The sequence below is a fragment of the Misgurnus anguillicaudatus genome, chromosome 6, assembly GCF_027580225.2.
Source record: "Misgurnus anguillicaudatus chromosome 6, ASM2758022v2, whole genome shotgun sequence".
In the NCBI taxonomy this organism is placed as follows: domain Eukaryota; kingdom Metazoa; phylum Chordata; class Actinopteri; order Cypriniformes; family Cobitidae; genus Misgurnus; species Misgurnus anguillicaudatus.
This window is the reverse complement of record NC_073342.2, coordinates 16,991,993-17,013,292: the sequence shown is the minus strand read 5'-3', so window position 1 is coordinate 17,013,292 and position 21,300 is coordinate 16,991,993. Positions and strand designations below refer to the sequence as shown.

Genomic DNA, 21,300 nt, shown 5'->3' with positions numbered 1-21,300 from the left:
TAGGCATATGACAACCCGAGACACCTGACGCACAAAAACTGATGAGACCGGTTTGCCTCCATATTGGTCCACCATTGTAGTTCTTTACATACATAAACACACAACATCATTCACTAATTAATCATAATATATTAATCATTTTCTCTGACAAATCTGTTGACACTTAATGCTCCGTGTTGATATGGGGCTCCTCAAAATATAGTTTGAATGCAACATTTTTATTTATTTATTTGTTTGTTTGTTTGTTTGTTTATTTATTTGAAAAATGAAATTAAGCATCAAACAGAAATGCATTAATAGCCTAATAATAAAAAATATTAAAATGAAGAGCATAACAATCCTATTAGAGATGCATCAATATATCCGCCGATAATTTAAAGAAAACACCACTGTTTTTTTCAATATTTTACTATGTTCTTACCTCAACTTACATGAATTAATACATCGCTATATTTTTCAATGCGTGCTTTTTTAATCTTTGTACAGCGCCTCGTGAATGTGTTAGCATTTAGCCTAGCCCCATTCATTACTTAGGATCCAAACAGGGATGAATTTAGAAGCCACCAAACACTTCCATGTTTTCCCTATTTAAAGACTCTTACATGAGTAGTTACACGAGTACGTATGGTGGCACAAAATACAACTTTTGTTTGGAGCCATAGGAATGAATGGGGCTAGGCTAAATGCTAACACATTCACGAAGCGCTGTACATTGATTAAAAGAGCATGCATTGAAAAAAGATAGGTATGTATTAATTAATCTAAGTTGAGGTAAGAACATAATAAAATGTTGCAAACCGGTGTTTTTTTCCTTTCAAAACAACCAATAGTCATGACCGATATATCCTGTCAACCAAAAGAGAACAGGAAAATTCAATGAATTTTAGCTCTGTGTATAGAAAATGTAAAGAAACATCACTAGTCTAATGTTTAATATTGATGGTCAATATATAAATTAATAACATTCAGAAAATTTAAATTTCAGAATGCAAGTTAATATAACCATCAAACTATCCATATCAGCAGATATTAGTCTGAATAATTGTATATCGGTATGGAAGGAAAAATTTCATATTGATGCATCTCTAGTTTCTATGATACAATCTATTCGGTTAATTTAAAATTATGAATGTAATTAAAACATTTTAAAAATATTTATAGCATAACCATCATAACAAATTATGTAAATCCAGTCTTAATTTGATGCATGTTAGGGCTGGGTATTGCGACCAATTTGGCGATTCGATGAAACTATTTTGTATATGGTTCCGATTCGATTCAGTCCTAAATCGATATTGCAATTAAAAACATATTTTTTTCATACATGGAATTTATCTGTTTGCTGTCCCTTTAAGTTGAATTTTTCACATTTACACAAAAAACGTATTTACAAGTATAATTGTGGAATTTTGAAAATAATTTGTGTAAATATGTCCATTTAAGCACAAGGAAACGTGAACCCAGTATTTCCGTGCTGTCTGAAGCCTTGCAATGCAGCTTATAAATATTTAAATTAGCATGGCCTAAAACACATACAAATTACCAACTTTTGTGATGACCGGCCTGTTCATGCAAGTGACGGTTCTGTCCCGAGCATTGTTTACGCCTGCCCCTGGCCATCGGGCACTCCTTACAAGTCCTCCCTAAAGTAAAGCACATACATAAAGAATCAATTCAAGAATTTCCAATATTTATTTTGATATTAAAATCGAAGAATCAATTTAAAAAGTTTGGTTCCAAAACGCGATAAACGGAATTTTCAAAAATGTAGTTACCGCCAAAATCAGTATTGTATCAGGTCAGTATTAAAAATTCAGATATCCGTCGTGTTAATCTATTTTGTACTTTGTGATCAACAAACATAAACAAAATAGTAATTTTGATGGCAATGATAAACCTGTGGTGTTTTTTTTGTGGCGGGGAAAAAACATAAGCGGAAAATGCCGGCTGTTGCTTGTTCTCACATGACAGCATCAAGCTTCTGTCATGCTAACACATTGACCCCAGGGGATTTTATGAAAAACTTTATTATTTTACTCGAAGTCAACAAAAATCGAGCAGGACCAAACATTTTACAGCTGATCGCTGTCAAAAAAAGTTCAGCGACGACATCCCAAGTATGATAGCAGCAATGACAGTATTCTTAATATGACTAAGTAAGTGTTTTGATTAATGCCATTTAATGTTTATTTTTTTAATCAGTGTATCTACCACTAGTCAACTAAATTAATATAACATGGCAAAGATGAATAAATGTTTAAATATTGACTCGATAGATTTATAGCACAATTATCAGTTTTTATAATAAATATTTGAAAATCAAAATATGGATTTGAATTTTTTATGTTATTATAACTTAAGGATGCTATGTTAAAGTTTTTTAGAGGTTAAGAAAATAGTGGTTACCTCAATTAGTCAAAAAACGTTGAAGACCGCTGTTAATGGACGGTTCTAGGTCTGAACAAGCTAAGCTATAATATATACATATAGACAAGACACTGAGAGTGTTAAGTCTAGTTCTGCAAGACTAAACCTGCCCTTTTCTTTATGAAGTCAACACACATCTCACTGATGGAATGGCAGTAGTTAAAAATCTTTCAAACCTTGGCAGAAAATGAGAAAAACCAGACAGATGACCTGCAGACAAGAGCTGCTCCATCCACAGTTGCCCAAATAAGGTCATTTTCTTTAGCCTTACCAGGTGTGCACAGGACATTTTGTGCCCAGTACCTGTCAAAATATCAGCCTGATGTCCAGATTGGTAAAGGTGAAGGAGGGATGATCTAAGACCTCGTGAAATGTTGCTGGGGGGCAGGAATGGCGAGAATTCAGTAGGAATGTCTTTTCCCCCCTTTTACTGGAAACGGTTGATGTCATGTATAATTTGGGTAATGCTTTTTTCTATCAGCTGTTGTAAGAAGGCATTACAACTTTTGTTAGTTTGACTTGCTTTGTCATCAAATTTGCCAAAACATAAGATAATCTCGGATCGGTGGAGAAAGATGAGGCAGCGTAGACTACGGTGATACATCATCGTGAAGGCAGTGTGCTTTCCACAATGGGAGCCATGTTGGTTTTGGATTTAGATGTTAAGAGCACTGTACAAGATTTGTTTGATTCATTTAGGTTGCATTGTAAATTAGGTCGAGGCTCAAGCGATGAGATTCATTTCAGCTGATTTACGTAAGAGAAGAAATTATGTTTTTTGAGGAAAACATTCCAGGATTTTTCTCATTTTAATGGACTTTAATGGACCCCAACACTTAACAGTTTTAATGCAGTTTAAAAATGCAGTTTCAAAGGACTCTAAACGATCCCAAATGAGGCATAAGGGTCTTATCTAGCGAAATGATTGTCATTTTTGGAAAGAAAAATAAAAAAATATGCATTTTTAAACCACAACTTCTCTTCTTCCTCTGGCTGTGTGACGAGCCAGGGCGATCTCACGTAATTGCGTAATGCTGTGGAAAGGTCACGTGTTACACATGAAATGCACATTTGCTGACCATTTTAAACAATAAACTAACACAAAGACATTAATTAGTGTCATTCGACATACAACAATGTCGGAACGGTCCTCTTTCTCCACACTTGTAAACACTGGGGCAAAGTTTTGATATGTCATCCGTGACCTCTTGACGTGATAACGTATTACGTGAGGTCTCACTGGCGCGTCACACGACCGGAGGAAGATGAGAAGTTATGGTTTAAAAGTGCATATTTTTAATTTTTCTTCATAAAATGAAAATCATTTCGCTAGATAAGACCCTTACGCCTCGTTTGAAATCGTTTAGAGTCCTTTGAAACTGCCATTTTTAACTACATTAAAACTGTTAAGTGTTGGGGTCCATTAAAATCCTTTAAAATGAGAAAAATCCTGGAATGTTTTCCTTAAAAAACATAATTTCTTCTCGACTGAACAAAGAAAGACATCAACATTTTGGATAACATGTGAGTAAATTATCTGGATTTTTGTTTTTAAGAAAATGGACTAATCCTTGAAGGGTCAGTACTCCTTGACCAGTTTAGTGTACCATTTTGATAAATTAAAAAATATTAAATTTTTGACAAAATCCATATTAAAGATATCAAAGTTATATTTTTAACTGAATGTTCTTTACATTATGTAGAATGATTTTAATCAGTAAATGACTTTCACTAGACTAGCGTCTCATATTTAATATTCATACCTTAAGTGTGACTTAAGTGTCGAAATAATGGGCCCATTGTCTGTCAAACCTGTTTCTGTGTCTGTGTGTAAAGGAAACAAGAGCTCTGTCCTTTTTATATACACTTTCACACGCTCGGACACACCCTCAAAAATGACAGTCGTCTCAAACATGTGGCGTCTTAATCCCCGTGCAGTTTCCTGCCAGTTCAGTGATGTTCATTTTTAAGCCGCGCTATGATTGCTACATTGTGTTTGACTGTGTAATTTGGCCGAGGCAGTTCAAACACAGCGGTGAAACGCGATCGGGGCGTCTCACCCGGGAAAGGGGCTCGGGGACGTCCAGGCTGAAAAGGGAGATTTGGTCAAAGCCACACCCACACGCAGTTAAAACCGTGTGCCGTATTGCTCACGCTCACATCTGTGGGGCAGTGGCTTTCGATTCCTTTACTTGAATAGCTGTGTAAGCCTTTGGCTCGGGAATGCTGAAGTTGTTGAAACCGATCGGACTTCTGTGCAGTGTCCAGGCGGTTTGGTGAACTCCAGCTTTATAGCTGTTGAGGGATGTTGTGCAGAAACTCATAGGGCTGTATTTTACATTTTTGTAAAGCTTGATTGGATGGAAAAAGAAAAGTCCACTTATAATTTTAGTCAAGGTTTCTTGGATCAAAAACAGTAATTTTGTTTTACATGACTGCTGTGCTCTGACCCTTATAATTATAATGGAGTGTTTTTGCTAGTTTCTTTAAATGCTGGTTTCAGCAACCACAATACAAACAAATGTAGTTGTTGGATTTATAATATTGGCAAACATAACTGCAATTTTTACATTCCAGCAACAAACACCAGCAGGGTTTGCATTAATCTGACAACTACTGGAATATGTTATTTTTTGTTTGTTTGCTGGGACAGTGAAAAATCCATGAGCCTTTGGCTAAATTCCATCTAGTTTTGTTCGTTCAAATATTAAATACATGATGATATGTAAATGCAGACAGTTTTAACATCAATACTATATTATGTAGGAATAATTGACGACGGGCCGTTAAATTATAAGAAAATAATGCACACCCAAGGTAGTTACGCCGTGGGTGTGCATTATGTTAGGAATAATTGACGACGGGCCATTGAATTATAAGAGAATAATGCACACCCAAGGTGCAATGCATTAGAATACAGCATTCAACAGACCCATGGTATAATTTCGAATAATTCAAAGGACCGGGGTCAATTATTCCACTTATACCACTGTTACCAAAAATATTGCTCTGGTGCCTATTTTTAAGACGTTTTAAAGGTTATGTGGGCGGTTATTGAAAAATAATCAACACCCATGGAACATTTCTCAACCAATCAGAATAAAGCATTCAACAGGTATCATTATTTTTGTTATAGAGCTCGTTAAAATGCTTGATTCTGATTGGTCATTCATGACGTTTGCAGGTTTGTTATTCTCAGATAACATCCGATCAAAACTAATTACACATGTTAACCTGGATGCTGCAAATCATTTTGACAGGGACAGTTTTATTATTACACAAAAATGAAATATAGACCGTTTCATTGGACGCACGTGCGCTGATACACGTCTGGATCCGAACTTTACTTCCGGTTTCGTTTTTTTTTTAAATGGTCTGACTGGTTGCTAAACTGATCTCATGAACAAATGCCTCATCGAAAATAACTAATATTTTGGTTTCCTACATAATCTATGTGTTGTTTTTTGGCTTGTTATATACATAAACTATGTTTAAATAACTTTGTTGTTATTTATTCTTAGCAGAGTTTACCGGAAGTTACGTGTGGACCACGACAGCCGCTTGTTTATGTTGTTACTGCTGAAACGGTCTATAAATATGTTTTTTTATTACATTTATGACATTATATTTACAGATTATTAATCCAAATAGTGTGTTCATGACATTTCAACATCTTGTCTTATCCTAAAATCTATGTTTTCCTTGCGGAAGGTCTGCATTTGATAAAAATGATTTCAAATCAATATTTAATGTTCCTTACCTTACTTATAGGGTGAATAGCCGTGTAATAAGCGGTATAATGTTCAGTCAACCGGTTGTTATCACGAAATAAGCCCAGACAGGCTGTCTATAAATTATCCCTTACTTTTGGAGAAAGCTTTACATTGTAAACGTTAGATATGTCTACAGTACATGCAATGTTTTTCTGTTTGTTTGCCATATGTCCTGTTATAAATGACATTTTGATTTACGACTTGCAAGTAAGCTTAAAATAGTTCTCCGAAGGCATTTTGCGTGGTTTTTAATAATATTTTTCTCTTCTCATATTTTGATTTATAATGTGCATGTAGGTTTTTCTCTAGAAAGAATTTTCTTGACCTGTTTTTTTAACATTTTCACCAGAAGCCTGTAGGGGTAAGAAACGTCCACCTACACAAGTGTGTTATCCAACCAGACTTTGATCCGAGCACAAGAGCGAACAGTAAACTTGGCGTCTTGCCAAACGTGCATTAGTATTCATAATAGGATAGCAGGTATAGTCATTATGTACAAGCTTTCACATTTCAAACACAAACACACACACACACACACACACACACACACACACACACACACACACACACACACCGTACAGTAGAAGCATACAGTAGTGTTTGTGTTATGCCTGAAGCTGATTAGGATCTTAGATATTATTGGTGTGTCTGGTTCTCATGGATTTACTAACATACAGTAGAGAAAGACAGGAGTTAACACAGTGGATATCACTAGACAGCGAAGTGTAAAATTGGAAATACAATTTTTTGTCTCTTTGTGTTTTTGTGTTGGAGTATGTATGCATATATTTTGACTGGTCATCTTAAAGGGACACTCCACTTTTTTTGAAAATATGCTCATTTTCCAGCTTCCCTAGAGTGAAACATTTGATTTTTATCGTTTTGGAATCCATTCAGCTGATCTCTAGGTCTGACGCTAGCACTTTTAGTGTAGCTTAGCACAATCCATTGAATCTGATTAGACCATTAGCATTGCGCTAAAAAATAACCAAAGAGTTTTGATATTTTTCCTGCAGCCATTTAAAACTTGACTCCTTCTGTAGTTACATCGTGTACTAAGACCGACGGAAAATTAAAAGTTGGGATAGTTCTAGGCCGATATGGCTAGGAACTATACTCTCATTCTGGCATATGCTTTTAATTTTCTGTCGGTCTTAGTACACGATGTAACTACATAAGAGTCAAGACTTAAATTTAGAGTGTCCCTTTAAAAAGAATCTTTTAAATGTTTTTATTTAATCATATTTTACTTATTGCATTTATTACTGCTATTGCAAATCTATATTTTAAATTGTTAATTTAAGTCCTCCTGCAAAATTTTCAAAACCGCTGTCTTTTGTCATCAGTTATGCTGAAGTCATCACCTCAGTTCCAATAATGCAGACGGTTATAAGTCTGGTTGTTTTACTCCAAGCCCTCAGGACAGGCTCAGTGACTGTATTCGGCACATTCTTCACCTCGAAGCTGCATTAGTAGACACCCGTGCAATTATTTTTCTTGTTGTCATGTCAAGACTGAACTTTTAGGAAACTTGATCTTTTGGGAAAATACAAAGGGGATGTTTTGAAAATAAGAGACGGCAAAAGGGAGGAAATTGAGGTTGATTTGTTGTTTTGGTTCGAATTAAGAATACAAAAGCGCATCCATCCGTTTGCGCTTGACATGTCTGGTATTGATGGAGCAAGCGATACACAGAGAGAAAGAATCGCTCCATGTGGCTTTAAGGGGGGGCTTAGCAATCACAGCAGAGTTCCCACTCCAAACAGTTGAATGGATGAGACAAGAGAGAGAGAGAGATTTTATCTTTCATCTGTAAGAGAAAATAGTCTCTTCCTTTGACCACCAGTCGATTCAAAGAATACACTTTAAACTGTAATAATATAATACACATTTTGCTGTTTGTCCACATGCCAATTTGAATATAAGGTTAAATGGTGAATTTAACTTTTTATAAATTCAGAGTTTTCTTTTGAAAGTTAACTTTTGAACCCCCAGTTTATTAAAGCTACATTCATGGCTTTTACTTTTGGATAAAAATAAAAAAACACTTGTTGAGCAAGAACATAGAAAAATTATTTATAAGTTGAGCTATTGAGTACGATTTCACAGGAAGTTTGACGTCATGAAACACGTATTAGTAACCTGCAATTTTATGTTTCAAACAGAGATGGCGATAGAGAGGCAACAATACGAATTGCAGTTTTACGTATTTTTGTAGCTCAACTGATACAGCATTGCATTATCAATGCAAATATTCTGGGTTTAATTCCGAGGAACACACTGATAAATGTTGCTGTTTACACCTGGTATTAAGGTGCGTTTTCGTCGATTGGATTGCAAGTGGACGATGATAAAGACAGGTGTAAAAAGTGTTCAAAAAGTTTTGAGCTCGTCCACTTTCAACCACAATCAGAGGTCATTGAAAACGCATTCGATCGGATTGCTTTTGTGGTGTAAACGCGTGTTTGGTCGAATATGTTCAAGCAGCCATAAAAGACCGCCTACTCTCCGCCCATTTATCTAATTTGATGTATCAAGCACAATGTTTTACATCTTTTCTGACTTCTAGTGCGAACATACAGTGTACAGCGCTATCTTTAGGCTTTTATTGATAACACTAAATCGGCTGATCTCCACGTCTTTCATTCGTTTAATTTTGCAAGCCTGTGAAAGTTGCGCAAGCTTATTTTTATCAATTGCGCTAAAATATCAGAAAAAAAGCTCTTACATATACACATACAAAACACTGTGCAGCATGTTTACTAACAACACAAGCAGCAGACTCTGACATAATATTAGTTCACGTCAATTTAAATCCGACATTTATCCTGCTCATGTTTAACCGAAAGCAGAGGGACCTTTAAGTCGCTTTGTATAAAAGCATCTGCCTAATGCAAAAATAAATGTACATGTAAATGTACATTTCTAGATGGTATGTTATGTAATTTAATATTTAGCTGTTGATTAATATTTTTGTTAATTTAATTATTATTTGATTGTTCTTCTTTAGAGCTTTTATTAGTAGTAAGTAAAGAAGAAACGTTTGTTCCAGATGTTAAAATTTGCTATATTCTGAACTCTCTGGTTTTCAAACCTACATGTAAACTTTGTAGCAATTGTGCTTATAGGGGAATCACACCCTCAACTGTGTTAATCTAATGGTCGAAACAATGATCTTAATCATTCATCACACCCGGCAGTCTATTCACATGCAAATGTGCCCAGAGAACAGGAAGTAAGAGATGGCAGGACAGAGAAACTGAATAGAAGACTGAGGGAAGAGGATATCCATCAACACAAGACCACGTAACCCCCACACCACAATGTGTGTGTGAGAGAGAGAAAGAGGGAAGATTTTTAAGAGAAATGGATCGAGTGCACAGTGTTGGGGAGTAACCAACTAAAAATAGACACACTACTAACTTGTGACGGTAGCAGAGGTAAACTCCTAAAAGCAAAACAAAAGCTGGGTTGTTTCAACAGATGGTTGTGTAAAATATGGATAAACCCAATCAATGGACTTAAATTAAAGGGACACTGAGCTTTTCTTTAAAATATGCTAATTTTCCAGCTCCTCTAGAGTTAAAAATGTGATTTTTACAGTTTTGGAATCCATTTAGCCAATCTCCGCATCTGCCGATACCACTTTTAGCATAGCTTAGCATTATCCATTGAATCTGATTAGACCATTAGCATCGCTAAAAAATAACCAAAGAGTTTCAATATTTTTCCTATTTAATACTTGACTCTTTTGTAGTGCCTGAAAATAGTTCCCTTGTTAACTTTAATAGCAGGGGACTATTTTCGGGCAGTGCATAATATCGTTGCGCCTCCTGCAGCCATGTTACGGCAGCAAATTCCTTGATTATACGCCAGAATGAGAGTATAGTTCCTAGCCATATCAGCCTAGAAAATCACAACTTTGAATTTTCCATCTGTCTTAGTACAAAATGTAACTACAGAAGAGTCAAGTTTTAAATAGGAAATATATTGAAACTCTTTGCTTATTTTTAAGCGTGATGCTAATGGTCTAATCAGATTCAATGGATTATGCTAAGCTATGCTAAACGTGGTACCTGGAGATCGGCTGAATGGATTCCAAAACGGTAAAAATCAATGTTTAACACTAGGGGAGCTGGAAAATTAGTATATTTTCAAAAAAAGTGGAGTGTCCCTTTAAATTAACCTATTCTGGAATGTTTCGTTAGGAAACCCGCAGTGTATGGAGATAAAAAACGGCTCATTTTAAGGTAATAAAAACAATAGAGTTTATTTTGTAAGGTCTTTATACACCACTGATAATATAGTTATGTATCTCTTATATTGCATTTCTGTCAAGAGATCCTTCTAAATGTTACACAATAACCTTTAAAGAAAGTGTATTGTTAATCCACATTATTTATTACCACTTCACTTCTTTCTTTCGGACCCCTTTTAGAGCCTTAAAGGCCATTTTGTTGGCTCCACATAAAATTGTGGCAACAAAAATGAAATGCTAAAACAATTTCTATACTTAAACTATGCAAATCATGCTGCACGTCCCCAAATAAAGGAGACAGAAAAGTCCTAACAGATGATGAGTGAGATCCAAAAAGTCCTTAACTTTGTCATACTTTTATATTTAAGTCATGTTGAAGTAGATGAGAGCTCAGAAGAGGGCTGGAGAAAGGAGTTACTCCGAATTCCTCATGCTCACTTGCAGCTCTGTCATTACACACGTCTGGCGGCAAACTTTTGGGCACGAGAGCCGGAATCTCTCTCCCTCTCCGTCAGTCTCTGTGTTATTATATACAGTAACACGCTCATAACTTCTCCATGAAGACAGGAACCTCTCATCACACTCCCAAAACCTTTCGGATTTCGGGTTTGTTTGCATTTGCCTCTTTTGAACACTACATCAGTGGCTATATCTATTTTTACGGGTTTGTATATATAAGCGCAGCTGCGTATCGGCCCCTCGTTCGCCAACACAGAGTTGTGCCAGCTTTCCGAAATGCTGTTTACTGTTTTGGAAGAATTTGAGGGAATCACATCCCGTGCCATTGTTGGCTAGTCTGGTCCAAGCTAAGGATTAGTATAGTTTGACCTTTAACTATGGGATGTGACCCTGATAGAACCTTTTTAAACAACAGGGCACGAGAACACAAAACATTGTGGAATGAGCTCATTGGGCAGGTTTGGTTAAGTCCATAGTTTAGTCACTTATTGGCCACAAGTTAACTGCACACTAAACTCCACTCACACTATGCGTCCAAACTATAAAACCATACTTAGCCATAACTTATTACGAATGTTGTAGTACCAAAAATGAAAATTCTGTCATTTACTCACCCTCAATTTCCATCTTGTATTTATTTCTTTGTTCTTTTTCTGAGCAATGTTTGTAATCAAGCAATTTTGGATAACCATAAACTTCCATAGTATTTCCCTCCACTATGGAAGTCAAGGTGCTCCAAACATTCAACCACTACTGTCATTTAATAGCTCTATGAACTATTGAGCTCAAAAAATGACAATTTCGTCTATTTCAGCGTCTCTGTTAACACTTTACAATAAGTTTGTATGGTTATTATTACTAAATGCATTAGCTAACATGAACTAACAATAAGCAATATTGTTAATCAGCATTTGGGACCCTGTACACAAAACCAGTCATAAGTCGCACGGGTATATTTAATAGCCAACATGGGTCAAAATTATAAATTCATTAGGATATATTAAGTAAAGATCAAGAAGATATGTTGTAAGTTTCGTACCGTAAATACATAAAACATGTATTTGGGTCAATTACGTGACATTTAATATTTTGTGTCCGTATGGTTTAATTAAATGTAAAAGGGTTAAAATTTTAAAATAAATTTGTAGATTTAAGGACCAAGTCTAAAATTTCTGGTTTTATTTCATTTTGAAAGAATATTTGGGGGATAGTTGCAAAAAATGTCAATGTGGTGTAACCGGTCTTTGTCAATTGGTGTAACTAGTATTTTTTTAAATGAAAATATAAATATATTCATTTTTTTTTTTTTGAATAAAATATAATCAAATAAAATAATAGTTTAGTGTAATATGATTTTTTAACATAAATTTGTACATCATTTGTTAAAGATTATTTAGAAAACAGAGCTGTTTTCAGCATATGTCAGGACAAATATTACAAAACGCATTAAAATTTACATTTAGAAATAACTAATAAAATATTTTAAAATTAATTTTTTTATGATTACGCTTACATGCCATCAAGGTGGATAAAATGTAATATTTCTTATTCTTTGGCACAATTGGTGGTTACACCATTTGACATTTTCAGGTCCATTCAGTCGTAACTTTCATGAAAATGGTGCAAATGTAATTTTTTATTGCGTAAAAATAACATAAATACACTATGTGCATTGAAATAAACCTGATGCATGCTTTTAAAACCAAGTTTAAAAAAAAAAGATTTTTATATTTCTCATCCTGCCAAACTGTTTTTGTCACTGACCCATTTATCATTAGTAATATGTTTTGCTAAGGACTTCATTTGTACAACGTTAGAGGCGACTGTTTCAAATTAAAAAATGTTACCCTCTGACTCCGGATTTTCAAATTGGTGTATCTCTGCCAACACTCAAAAAAATTGTTTGTTCATTCAACATAATTGAATTAAGGAAAACTTTTCCACGAAATTAGTTTTGGCTTGTACAACAAGAATACAATAAGTAAATTTAAACAAATAATATTTTGTTGCACCAACTTAATAAATATATTTTCAATGGTCATAAAAATATCTTGTTCAATAAACTTAATTCAGTTAAGGAAAACTTTTCCACGCAATTAATTCTGGTCTGTTCAACAAAGACAAAACAAGTTCATTCAAGCAAAAAAGTCTAGTTAAACCAATTGTCAGTTTCTATATAATACTAATTAGCATAAGCACACGTTAGCATGCTAATGACATATTGGATGAACATGTGAGAAGAGATTGATCTTCAAACAGGCATTAACACAGTTAAAGAAGTACGTACGTCACATCCACAACCTAACCACAAGCACCACTCTTCTGCACGATGGTAACCAAACAATTTGTAAAAATATAACACAAACTCTTCTAAACCAATAAGAAAAACCAACATTAAACACTATAAAGTCTTTCTCTTTACCTGAAAATGCATAAAATTACACTTAATTAAAAAAATTACTCTCCAAAGGCAGGGAAATACAGATTCAGGGCCCAGTAAGTAATAGGAACAAAAATCATTAATGTGGTCCCAATATAAAATGATTAAGTTCAAGTATTTTTTTATTTATGCAGATTGAACATTATAAAAATAGGTTGAGACAAAAAAAATAAAAAATTGTGTTGTATTAACTTGTTTCATTTAAGTTAATTAGACAAGGTGCAAAAATATTTTTTTTTTTGAGTGAAATATGGTCATATCCTAACAAACCATACATCAATGGAAAGCCTATTTATTTATTGATATGATGTATAAATCTCAATTTAAAAAAAATTGACCCTTATTATTGGATTTGTGGTCTAGGTTAGCATTAACTAATGCATTAACTAATGTTAACAAATACAGCCTTACTGTAACCACTTCTCCCATGCAAGAAAACTTATTTTCTTTGGGAAAGCATCTTAAGGGGAACCACTGAGCACTCCCCTCTTAAAAGAGACTGGGTTGGTTCAACACATGGTTGGGTAAAATATGGACATATTCGAGGTTACTTCAACCCAAAGGTTAGGTTTGTCCATTTTTACCCAACCATGGTTTGAAACAACCCAGCACTGATTTTGGAGCATTTTCTCTGTATTTGTTTTAAGTTCACACAATCCTGATGTGTTCGTACTAAACACTTAGAAACAGGTTTGGTGACCACTCTAAATTTGCTTAAAGCTTTGTCACATTACACATGACTAACTCAACTTAATGAACATCTTAACGTCTCATTCGAATCCAGCAGCTCTGTTCTGAGACCAGCTTAGCGAGTCAACACCCATCTTCTTTTGAAGTCCTGCTGTGCTTTAAACTGCTTTGTGATCAGATTACCATTCCTTCAGCCGGTGAAGCCGCTCCCCTCTGCCTGTGGTTGGTTGTTGGAGTGTACGTGTGTAAAGGTCTCTCGCTCTCTCTCTCTCTCTCAGTCAGTCAGAACAGTGTAATGCGGAAAGGGGGAAGTAGTGCAGTGGAGATACACATGAAGCTCCCCGCCACCCAGTTAAGTTTTAGCGGCTTCACACCGGCTGCTCCCGGATCAGGCTCCTGCAGGGGAATTCTGCAGCCTGGCTCCGACACTCAGAGGTAGAGAGGAGGAATTTTCTTTGTTTGAGGATTTATGGGGTGGTAAGTTGCTTTGCCACGTGGGACTGTTTTTGTGTGCGGGGGAGAGAGGGAGTTTGTGTTTCGATGACAGCCTCTTACGCTGCCGGTTTCTGATCTCGGATCAATTTTGTAAAAAAATAGTTGTTTGGAAAGGAAAATGTTTTGGCTGTTAAAGAAAATCATATGGAATATGGAATTGCAAACAAACACACTTTTATTACCAACACGCCTTTACCTGAGAGGCAAAAGTGTTGTAAAAAGTTTTGTTTTGAATATGTTTAGATTATTTAGAAATGAGATTAACACTTTACAAAAAGGTTAACATTAGTGAAAGCATTACCTAACATAAACTAACATCAATTTATTTTTCAGCATTTATTAATGTTTGTTAATGCCAACATGTAAGTAAGTTCATTGTGCAATAACTTATGTTAACAATTGCAACTTTAGATTTAAAAATGTATTCGTAAATGTTGAAATTAAAATGAACTCAAATTAGTCAAGTTGTAAGTTCATGTTAGGTAATGCATTAACTTATGTTAACAAATACAACCTCATTCAGATTTATATGACTTTTATTATATAAATCATATTGTTATGTATTGGATAATGCGTTATGATGCGTTTATGTGCTTTGTTGTAAGAATGTTATTGTGTATTATGGCGGTTGAAATGTTGTAATAATATCCTCAGGCTTATACATATGTCACCAAAACTAGTATTGACAAGCTTAAAATTTAGCACATTTATATATTACTTCAATTTCTTAAAATAGTAGTTTGGAAAGTTTTAAACATGCTTGTCCTTTCTAAACAACCAATCTATAATCAAGACTTTGGTTTTGCTATTTATGGTTAAGGTAATGTTACTGATTTCTCCGGAGCCTGGCAACAGCGCTTGGGTTGCTGCAGAGATGGGTATCCTTGCAGAAATAATTGATAGACTAAACAAAGCAACCGGGGGCAATGTGTGCAGTCTGGTTGTAGCTCGCAACTTCACACTGCTCTTCTCATAACAGGTCTTTAGAAAAAAGCCCAATTTCCTGTCCTGTGGATCATTCCTCCCATATGCCTTTACTTCTTTGGGGCTTTGAACTAATCTAATGCCTCAGAAGGGGGAGGAGATGAGGGCCGGTGTTTTTTGCATGTGTGTGTTTGTTTATGGGGGGTGGATGACAGGTTATGTGTACATGTACACTAGGCCGTGTCCACATCCAGTGTCCTTTTAGCCACTCGGCACACCTGCGTCTTCTGCCGGTTTGTGTGTTTAATGAAATTTGATGATTCATACAATTATTTAAATATTATGTCTGTATGTTGATCGAGGGAGTTAACGCTCTAGATATAGGGCGCACAGTTTTTATTCAAAGCACTTCATGATTTGCCTGTAGGATTTGCCTTTTATAGTATCTCTTATAGAGTGTTCTTTTACCTGTGATGAAACTGAAAACATATGGAGACCTGTTCTTCTGATCTCACACTTTTCTGAAATATTTTCTCACAGCGCTCACATTTCCCAAGATGGCGAGGTCAGAGAACTATATTTCTTATCAAATTCACATACATCCAAGACCAAAATATCTAAGCTGTGTTATTCGCAATCATTTAATACCTCTATAAACTGCATGCCAACTTTTTGTCTATTTTCAAAGTTCACGTTTAAAAACAGTAAAAAAATATTGTGAGAGAGTTAGAGATACACAATAGAGAGATGTATGGATATAAATATAGATGGATAGATAGAGATGGATGGATGGAAAGATAGATATGGATGGATATATGGATTAATGGATTTATGGATGGATGGATATAGATATAGATGGATGTATGGATGTGTAGATATGGATGGATAGATGGATGGATGAATGTATAGATGGATGGATTGATTAATATATGAATGGATTGATATAGATATAGGTGAATAAAGAGATAAAGGTGGATGGATATAGATTGATAAATGGATAGAAAGATATAGATGGATAGATAAATTAATAGATATAGTTGGATGGATGGATGGATGGATGGATATATAGATGGATGGATGGATGATAGATGGGTGGATGGATGGATAGATGGATAGATATGGATAGATGGATGGATGGATGAATGATAGATGGGTGGATAGATGGATATAGATATGGATAAAGTATAGATATGGATGGATGGATGGATGGATGGATAGATGGATGGATAGATATGTTTGGATAGATGGATATAGAGATGGATGGATGGATAGATGAATGAATGTGGATATAGATGGATAGATATGGATAGACAGATGGAAATATATGGATGGAGGAATGGATGTATAGAGATGGAATGGATGGATTCATGGATGGATATGAATAGATAGAAAGATGGATAGAGATTGATGGATGGATGGATGTGGATAGATATAGATAGATGGATGGATGTGGATAGATATGGATGGATGGATAGATGTGGATATAGATGGATAGATAGCGATGAATAGATGGATGGATGGATAAATGGATGGAAAGATGTGGGTATAGATGGACAGATAGGGATGGATCGATATGAATAGACAGATGGATAGAAATAGATAGACGGATGGATGGATGGATGGATGGATGAATGGATGAATAGATGGATGAATATATGTATAAATGGATAGATGTGGGAATAGAGGAATGGTTGGATGGATATATAGATGGATGGATGGATGATAGATGGGTGGATGGATGGATGGATGGATGGATGGATAGATGGATAGATATGGATGGATGGATGGATGAATGATAGATGGGTGGATATAGAGATGGAGGGATGGATGGATGGATGGATGGATGGATGGATTGATGGATGGATGGATGGATAGATGGATAGATATGTATGGATAGATGGATATAGAGATGGATGGATGGATGAATGAATGATAGATGGGTGGATGGATGGATATAGAGATGGATGGATGTATAGAGAGGGATGGATAGGTGGATGGATAGATATGTATGGATAGATGGATATAGAGATGGATGGATAGATGGATGGATGTGGATATAGATGGATAGATATGGATAGACAGATGGAAATATATGGATGGAGGAATGGATGTATAGAGATGGAATGGATGGATTAATGGATGGATATGAATAGATAGATAGAAAGATGGATAGAGATGGATGGATGGACGGAGAGATGGATGGTAGATGAATGATAGATGGGTGGATGGATGGATGGATGGATGGATGGACGGAGAGATGGATGGTAGATGAATGATAGATGGGTGGATGGATGGATGGATAGATGGATATAGAGATGGATGGATAGATATGTATGAATAGATGGGTGGATGGATGGATGGATGGATGGATAGATGGATGGATGTGGATATAGATGGATAGATATGGATAGACAGATGGATATATATGGATGGAGGAATGGATGTATAGAGATGGAATTGATGGATTAATGGATGGATATGAATAGATAGAAAGATGGATAGAGATGGATGGATGGATATAGATAGATGGATGGATCGATGGATGGATGGATGGATGGACGGATAGATGTGGATATAGATGGATAGATACCGATGAATGGATGGATGGGTGGAAGGAAAGATGTGGATATAGATGGACAGATAGGGATGGATCGATATGGATAGACAAATGGATAGAAATAGATACATGGATGAATGGATGAATAGATGGATGAATATATGTTAGATGGATAGATGTGGGAATAGAGGGATGGACGGACGGATGGATGGACGGATAGATAGGTATAGATAGATGAATAGATATGGATAGACAGATGGATAGATATGGATAGATGGATAGGATGGATAGATGTGGATATAGATTGATTGATGGATGGAAAGATGTTGATATTGATGGATAGATAGGGATGGATCGATATGGATAGACAGATGGATGGATGGATGAATAGATGGATAGATGTGGGTATAGAGGGATGGATGGATGGATGGATAGGGATAGATAGATGGATGGATATGGATAGATGGATAGGATAGACAGATGAATAGATATGGATGGATAGATGGACAGACAGACAGACAGACCTCACAGCCTGATAAAAACTAGTATTTAGTATAGATGATCTTCAGGGTACTAAATGTACCAGAAGCCAAAAATAGTTTTTGTAGATTTTCAAATGGAATATGTGACTCATTATAACCATTCATGCATGTTTTTTTGGTTGCGTTTTTTTTACTTGTCAGTGTTTGTTTGCATTCACCGTCTTTAGCATTTGACAGCATACGCCACATGATGAATGAGCTTGATCGTTTAACCAGAGACATACAACACACACAAACACATTAGCACAATGTGTGTAAGAGCTTTTAATGACAAATAGTCCCGCCGGGACCGGGTTTCTCACAGTTCATTAAAACAGGAACTACAGACATCTCTCCACGCCACAGTTGTTGGATATTAGTTATGTTGTGACAGACATGAGCTATGGAGACTTCACTCAGATCAAAACAAATATCTATTCACCTCCATCGCGGGAACTCAGTGTGTTTCAGCGAGATAAATAATGTTTGAACACACACCTTTTGATTCATGACTGCTTGTGAATGTGATTGTGGGCTGGCTTGTTTGCCCGAATGATCCTGAGAGACGGCGGGATTAGCAGATCTTTAGGTGTTGATGGGAGACACAATTTGGGATACAATTGTCCCTCTAGCATTACTACAATGCTGACTTGTGGGAGTTTAGGGAGTCGTTGTTTGGGTTTAGCATGGAAAGACTTGCTTTATACACACCCACAGTAATACACATTATCAGTAAATGTCCTTTTTCTCTGTGATTGTCACTTAAAGCCATTACACTTTATCAGTTGCTCTCTTATCACAAAATTACCCACATCAGAGACGGTAATGAGGAGCAGAGTCGATGAAAATAAATAAGAGGTGTTTTAAAGTGTACTTTGGACTTTATGCATGTCGTGTTAAACCTTTATGACTAATGTTGCGGTTTCTCTTTTCAATTCAATTACAATGCATGGGAAACATTTAATAATGTAGGTTTCAAGCTTGAAAGAAGAAACATTATTCTATACGTCGACTGAAGTTATATGATTTGGCGTATATGAAGCTAGATTATATTTGACTTACAGTGCATTCATCCTGTTATTTTTAATAGTTTGCATATTCCCTGGGATCAAATCTACAACATTTTGCATAATCCTCTTATGCAATGGATGACTTGGTAGAGCATTGCATTAGCAGCGCAATGCATCATGGGTTTTAAACACACATGCATATAACAAGTATAGCTTAAATGCATTGTATAAATGTAGGGAACACATCAAATGAGAATTTGAGGAGCAGAGATGCGCCTAATGTCTTAAGCATGATGGGAATGACGTTTTTACGCTGAGGTCATCACTATATGGAGTCTGTGGAGACTTCATGTCTTTAGAGATTTTTAATTCTGTCTTATATTTATTTGGATGAATTATATGCTTCCATGCGTTCTGTTTTCTTCTCCTTTTTGTAGATAGAGAGCGTGTATCCTTTGATTATGCATTTTCGGAAAGAATGAACTGTTTCTCTCTTCTCTTCTCAGTTGGGACGACAGCAGTTCAGTCAGCAGTGGCATTAGCGATAACTTGGACACAGATGACCTCAACACCAGCTCCTCTCTTAGCTCCTTTGTCAACACCCCATCAGTTTCACACCGGGACGTAGATGAACAGGTCAGTCATTGATACCTGTGATCCATTTAGTCAACGAAATGAGAAATATCTGCCTAACTTCACATGAGGAACGAGAATAAGGTCATTACATAATAAAGACAGACTTTGATGTTTACAGCACACCTTTTTGGTGGTTCTGTTTCCTTTTGATTCAACTAAATAAATATTTGTGGGCCATTATCAAAATTTGCCCGTGTTTGCCCGCAGTCTTTATCAGTGTGTGAGTCAGCAAGATGACTCAGCTCTGCCCCGATAATAGATCATCTTTAAAAACTTCAAAAGGTTAACATATGCTAAGCAAATGGGCCAGTCAAACTATGTTACCGTGTCTGTCTAGCCTGTTCCAACAAGATGACCTCTTTAAGTCCTGGCTTTCTGGATTATTTGGCAAGAATCTTGTAATAATAATGCCCACACATGTGCTGTGTTGGTGTCAGTTTTATCTCTGAGTTTGAAGACTTAAGTGTGGCTTTTTGGAGTTTACAACCTCTCATTATGGAAGTTAAATCTATGATCTTGTTCCAGCACCCCTTATATCTATACATTTTCAGATGTAACAACATCCACCCTACTGGTGGGAACATGGTGGGTGGTTTCTAGCTGGTCCATTCTGGTCACTGGTTGGGGCAAAGCTGGTGGATCATCTTGGACTAGTAGCAAGCAGCTATTAGCTTCAGGTGGTCCAGCTTGTTTTTGGAATATGTGATCCTGTCTGTAGATCCTCGTAAACTAAGTCTCATACACCAATACTGAGATTAGGAGCATCAAAGTTGATTTCACTTTCATTTCAATCTTTGACATGATCTTACTCTGTCTATATTAAAGATATCAAGGTTATATTTTCACATATGTTAGATTGTTAACCAACTAAAAGCCAGCCTCCATGTTCCAAAACACAGCTGTTACTTTAAACTGGATTTCCCAAAAAGGCATGACTCTTTGTATTCATGGTTTCACCTTTTTCTATCTCTCTTTACCAACTTTCTATGTCTTCAAATGTTTTTTAATCTTGGGACTGCACAAATCTGCAAATGATTTAATATTCAAAAAGTCTCAAATGTAGAAACTAAAAGCCAAATATCTGCCACCTTTCACCTCCACACCCTTAAA

General features: G+C 35.9%; 1 protein-coding gene across 4 annotated transcripts in view; it reads left to right on the top strand.

The window, feature by feature from the left end:
• The window catches only part of nav2b (neuron navigator 2b), a 118,501-nt gene that overhangs the window by 64,183 nt on the left and 33,018 nt on the right, over nucleotides 1–21,300 (top strand). For all 4 annotated transcript variants that reach the window (XM_073868596.1, XM_073868593.1, XM_073868594.1 and 1 more), the window contains one exon: nucleotides 20,061–20,190. In XM_073868596.1, coding sequence (XP_073724697.1) covers nucleotides 20,061–20,190 — 130 coding nt within the window. The remainder of the gene's footprint in view (nucleotides 1–20,060; nucleotides 20,191–21,300) is intronic.